Source organism: Camelus bactrianus, chromosome 9 (assembly GCF_048773025.1).
Source record: "Camelus bactrianus isolate YW-2024 breed Bactrian camel chromosome 9, ASM4877302v1, whole genome shotgun sequence".
NCBI lineage: Eukaryota > Metazoa > Chordata > Mammalia > Artiodactyla > Camelidae > Camelus > Camelus bactrianus.
In genome coordinates, this window is record NC_133547.1 from 69,506,117 (window position 1) to 69,511,237 (window position 5,121).

The 5,121-nt window shown below is 60.5% G+C and overlaps 1 protein-coding gene across 9 annotated transcripts in view; it reads left to right on the forward strand.

Moving 5' to 3' along the window:
• The window catches only part of KIFC3 (kinesin family member C3), a 48,743-nt gene extending 43,860 nt beyond the window's left edge, over window positions 1-4,883 (forward strand). For 8 of the 9 annotated variants that reach the window (XM_074370665.1, XM_074370666.1, XM_074370669.1 and 5 more), the window contains 7 exons: window positions 877-1,007; window positions 1,592-1,715; window positions 1,955-2,084; window positions 2,173-2,402; window positions 2,770-2,904; window positions 3,356-3,464; window positions 4,279-4,883. In XM_074370665.1, coding sequence (XP_074226766.1) covers window positions 877-1,007; window positions 1,592-1,715; window positions 1,955-2,084; window positions 2,173-2,402; window positions 2,770-2,904; window positions 3,356-3,464; window positions 4,279-4,304 — 885 coding nt within the window. In that variant the 3' untranslated portion in view covers window positions 4,305-4,883. Of the gene's footprint in view, window positions 1-876; window positions 1,008-1,591; window positions 1,716-1,954; window positions 2,085-2,172; window positions 2,403-2,769; window positions 2,905-3,355; window positions 3,465-4,035; window positions 4,065-4,278 lie in introns of all 9 variants that reach the window. The other variant, XM_074370667.1, reaches the window with a different exon arrangement.
• The last annotated feature ends 238 nt before the right edge of the window (window positions 4,884-5,121 follow it).

Here is a 5,121-nt window from a genome sequence, read left to right on the forward strand (position 1 = left end):
GCCTGGCATGGGGCACAGCCATGAGCTCAGAGTGCCTGCCCCCACGGGGCCAGCCCACCAGCGGGGAGATGGCAGTGCACACAGCAAATCAGGAAGTGTCCTGCCAGGTTCTAGGGAAAAGAGTCAGCCAAGTACGAGGAAGCAACGGTGAGGGACGAATCGGGCGTTTGCAGGGAGAGGAAGCCTTCCTGAGGAAGTGACATTAGTGCAGACACCTAAGGCAGTCACAGAGAGGAGGGATAAACACTCCAGGCAGGGGGAACAGCAGAGCCAAAGCTATTAGCCTGGAGCATGCTGGGGAAACTGAGGCCTGGCAAGGAGGCCCCAGTGGCAGAAAGCAGAAGAGGGTGAGGTGGGGAGGTGCCATCAAAAGTGAGGCCCAGGTGAGGATTCCAGATTTCTTTCTAGAAAGGCCAGCCAGCCCATCTAGCCCCGGGTCGCTTGCCCACTCTGCCTGTGCCTCCCCTGCCCCACCCACGGAGCCTGGCTCATGGCCTACCTGACATCGAGCCCCGTTAGGCAGTGGCAGGGAAATCATACATCCCCGGTGCCCCTCCCAGGTGGCCCACTAAGGCCAGGTGTGTATCAGCAGCCTCTGTGTGCCAGCCGGGCCAGACGCTTCGAGTCCCAGGCCCAATCCTGGCAGGTGGGGCCATTTTAAAGGGGAAAATGAAGCCCAAGGAGGTGAAGCTGCTTGTTGCTGATGGCGTTTGCGAGGGCAGACCAGCATGCAGGTGAGAGCTTCAGTCAGGGAGACTGGCCTTCGAGGGGTAGCCAGACCAGGTGGGGACCACAGACACAATGTGAGCATTTGCATGGGTCAGTCCTCGTGGTAGGGAGAGGCCTGGCTCACTGGAGCCTTGATTCTGTCCCCAGGGGACCACTGAGAACCCAGGCATCAACCAGCGGGCCTTGCAACTGCTCTTCTCCGAGGTGCAGGAGAAGGCATCAGACTGGGAGTACACCATCACCGTCAGCGCGGCCGAGATCTACAACGAGGTTCTCAGGTGAGGGGCCCTCAGGTGGGAGGTCCTCAGGTGGTGGCCCTCAGGTGGGAGGCCGTGGCATGAGACTTCCTGGGCAGCTTTTAGTCCTTAGGGCTGCATGGAACCACATGAGATGGGAAGAAGGGAGGCAGGGCAGAACGTCCTGACTGAGCCCAGGGGCTCCACTGGTCCCAGGCCCCTCCCCTCCACTAACAGGCAGGAGAGAGAGGGCTCTCTGAGTCCACCTGGGATACCCAAACTGAGGCGCCCCTTTTCCCCTTGAGATGTCCTCACCCTACCTGCAGGCTGCACCAGGTAGTGAAAAGTGAGACTGGGGTCTTGGGGGCACCTGCCTACAGAGGGTAGTGCATCGTGGGGCAGGAGTAGCATCACCACAGGACTTTTGAGCAGCATTGCCTCTCTGCCCTTCATGAGCCTGAGTGCAGGGGAGGGGGTGGGGGAGTGGGGGAGGAGGAGGGGCTTAGCCTGGTCCAAGAAGGCTTCTTGAGGTGTGATGGTTGGGGGAACATTCCAGGTTGGGGGCAGGTGCAGTGCGGGCCGAAGGCAAGCTAGGAGGAGGGAGTGACCGTCCTTCCTACCCTCAGGGACCTGCTGGGGCAGGAGCCCCAGGAGAAACTGGAGATCCGGCTGTGCCCAGATGGCAGCGGGCAGCTGTATGTGCCAGGGCTGACTGAGTTCCAGGTGCAGAGTGTGGAGGACATCAACAAGGTGTGGGGCTGGGTGGGCCGGGGGCGGGGAAATGATGGGAGGCCCCGCCCACAGCAGAGCTGCTTCAGAGAAGGACAGAATAGGGGGTACAGGCTCTGCCAGGTTCCCAGGCCTCTCTGAGCCTGTTTCCTCCCCTCTATGGGGCAGGTGATGCCCCTCACAGGGGTTCTCCAGACAAGTGATTCCAAAGACCCCATTCCAAACCCTATGCCTCTGCCCTCCCTGCCCCTTGGCCCCAGGTGTTCGAGTTTGGCCACACCAACCGTACCACGGAGTTCACCAACCTGAACGAGCACAGCTCACGATCGCACGCCCTGCTCATCGTGACAGTGCGGGGCGTGGACTGCAGCACGGGCCTCCGAACCACTGGTGAGTGAGGTCCACAGGCTGCCCGGCCTGAGCACCCCCGCCCCCCTCTCCTAGGGTGGCCTTGACCTGCCCAGTGCCCTCCCTGCAGGGAAGCTGAACCTGGTGGACTTGGCCGGATCAGAGCGCGTGGGCAAGTCGGGGGCGGAGGGCAGCCGCCTGCGGGAGGCGCAGCACATCAACAAGTCGCTGTCGGCCCTGGGGGATGTCATTGCTGCTCTGCGCTCCCGCCAGGGCCACGTGCCCTTCCGCAACTCCAAGCTCACCTACCTGCTGCAGGACTCACTCAGTGGGGACAGCAAGACCCTCATGGTGGTGCAGGTGAGGGCCTCAGGTGGGCCGGGTGGGGTGGCCATCAACATGTAGGGGCTCAACCAGGTCTAAGAGCAGGGACCCCCTCCTTCCCCTGCTGCCCAAGTACCCCCACCTAGGCTGTGCAGGAAAGGGCCCCTTGTCATCAGCTCCAAAGTTAGTGACATGTGTACCCCCCAACCTCCCTGTCAGATCTAGCCACGTGCACCCCGTGTGCTTGCAGGTTCCTCCATTTCTGTCACCTTGGTTGCCCTCCCTCAGTCTTCTCCAGATAGCCTTCTAGAGTCCCCTGGCCATGAGCTTGCTTTGGTACCCCTTCCAGTTCTGTGAGGGCAGCCAGCTAGTTGGGTAGGGAGTGAACTTTCCTGTCCCCTAGGTGTCCCCTGTGGAGAAGAATACCAGTGAGACGCTCTACTCCCTCAAGTTTGCCGAGAGGGTGCGCTCTGTGGAGCTGGGCCCCGGATCCCGCAGGGCAGAGCTCGGGTCCTGGTCCAGCCAGGAGCATCTAGAGGTACGAGGACCGCCACAGGCCTGCCAGGGCCAGCGGTGGGTGAGCAGGAGCGGGGGGCTGGGAGGGGACTACAGCCTGGAGTGGTGGAGGAGGGGCAGATACCAGAGGGAGTGGAGCCAGAACATGAGCCCAAACCCAGTAGCCACCAGTCAAGGTGTTTCCCCTTGGCCTCAGCGGTACCTGTGCGGGTCATCGGCTAGATGGAGGTGGGTTGTGGGTGGGATGTGGGGCGGGGGGGGGGGGGTGCAGGCTGGCACACAGGTGCTCAGGATTAACTTGTTTACTTTATATAAATTATCTCACAATTCCCCCCACCCCACGGTTATTGTATCATCATGCCTATCTTGCAGATGAGAGAACAGTTTCAGGTGGCTGGGGAGGGGAAATACTTGGGGCGGAGGGCGGGGCAGACCCAGGGTAGCCCCACCCACCCACCCTTCTCTGCCCACAGTGGGAGCCGGCTTGTCAGACCCCACAGCCCTCAGCTCGAGCCCACTCCGCCCCGGGCTCCGGGACCACTAGCCGCCCAGGCTCCATCAGGAGGAAGCTGCAGCCCTCGGGTGAGTCTTTGGGGAGGGGGCCAGGGTGGCGTAGCCTCCCCCACAGCCCAATCACAGCTACTGGGCTGCCCTTATCTGAATAGGCTTTTTCTTTTTTTCCCTTTTTTTAAAAAGTTTATGAAACTTCCCCAGAACCTGTTGCACAATCTCACAACCTTCCCTGGCCCTGGGAAGTAGGGCAGATGGTGCTGCATCCATTTTATAGACAGGAAATTGAAGACCCCCTTGGAGATGGGGTAGTGTGAGGAGGGGCCCAGCCCTCTATGCCCACAGCAGTGTTGCTGACTTGAGGCCCAGGACACAATTCTCCGATTCTCTGAGGCTGGGCTGGCTGGGCTCATGCCGTACACACCCTCCAAAGCAGGCCTCAGCTCCTGGGGCTGGAAAGGACAGGGTTCACCTGTCCCAGATGAGTGAGCCAGGCCACAGGGCTAGAATACAGGGCTCCAGCCCCAGCTTGGCCTACTCACAGGAGGGTCTGGAAAATGTTCTGAGTTCAGAGGGAGAGGGGGCAGCAGGGTCCTGGCCCAAGACGAGCCCACCAGTGAGTTGCCTGTTGCTTTGATTTCAGCCTGATGGCTGGGGCTGTAGAGTCTCCAGGTGAGTGTGGGGCCAGCAGCCCAGGGCTGCCCGCCCTCCTGCCTGCCTGGCCGCCTTGGGTTGCAGGGCTGTGCCGGGACCTGGCTGCTCAGGGCTGAGTCTGTCGTTTGCTGCCTGCTGCCTATGTGCTTCTGCCCGCCTCCCTCCTGCTCTGGGACAGAGGCTGACAATCCTGGTACTGACGAACCCCTCCCCTCCCCTCCCTCTCCCGCAGGGAAGACGAGGCCGTTGCCTGTGTGATGGAGAGATCCACCCTGCCAGACCAAAGACAGGGTCCTGACGCCTGGCAGGCCTGCTCCTGCTGCAGCGCCTGGAGCCCAGGAGGCAGAGGCCAGAGAAGAGGCTCCTCTTTTGCCCTGTCTGCCTTCAGAGATGAGAAACATGTTCAGAAGGAAAAGGTGTCTCTCGGCTGTGGTTCTGGGCACAAATGGCAGGGGCTGGAAGGGCAGGCCTGCGCCATCAGAGTGGGCCCTCATGGCAAGGGCGGGTGTGTGGGAGGCCTCCCTTGTGGGTGGGCTGGGGAGTCCCCGGCAGGCACAGGAACCACTCTCCTCCGGCTCCCAGGGAGTAGCGCATCCCTCGGGGTGTGTACATAGTGTTCCCAGGTGTACATAGGAGCGCGGCCCTTCCCGCCAAGGGCTGGGCTGTATTTATGGCAGGAGGCCAGTGGGCAGGGACTTTGCTGCTTCCCTTCATCTGCCTGGCACCAGGCTGTCTCCTTACTCGCTGGCCTCGATGTTTTCCTCCCTCTGAAATCCTATTTAAGAACTTTTGGAAGCTTAGCCATTTTTACTTATTAAAATAACCTTTTTACACAAATGTCTGAAAGAGTTGGTCTTGACTTGGGGTAGTGGGGTGAAGGAACCCACTGCTGGCTGGGCACCTACATCATTTGTCATGAACAGTATCACTCAGTGTGGTTGACCTGCCTTACCTTGCTTGACTGACCAAAAATTGAAAATTCCAGTCCGGGAAGGATCCTGTCCTGTCTTCCCCTCCCCCTCCCCCCTTCCCCCTGTGACCAGAAGAGGGCGACCCTCACAAATAGACAAGTGAA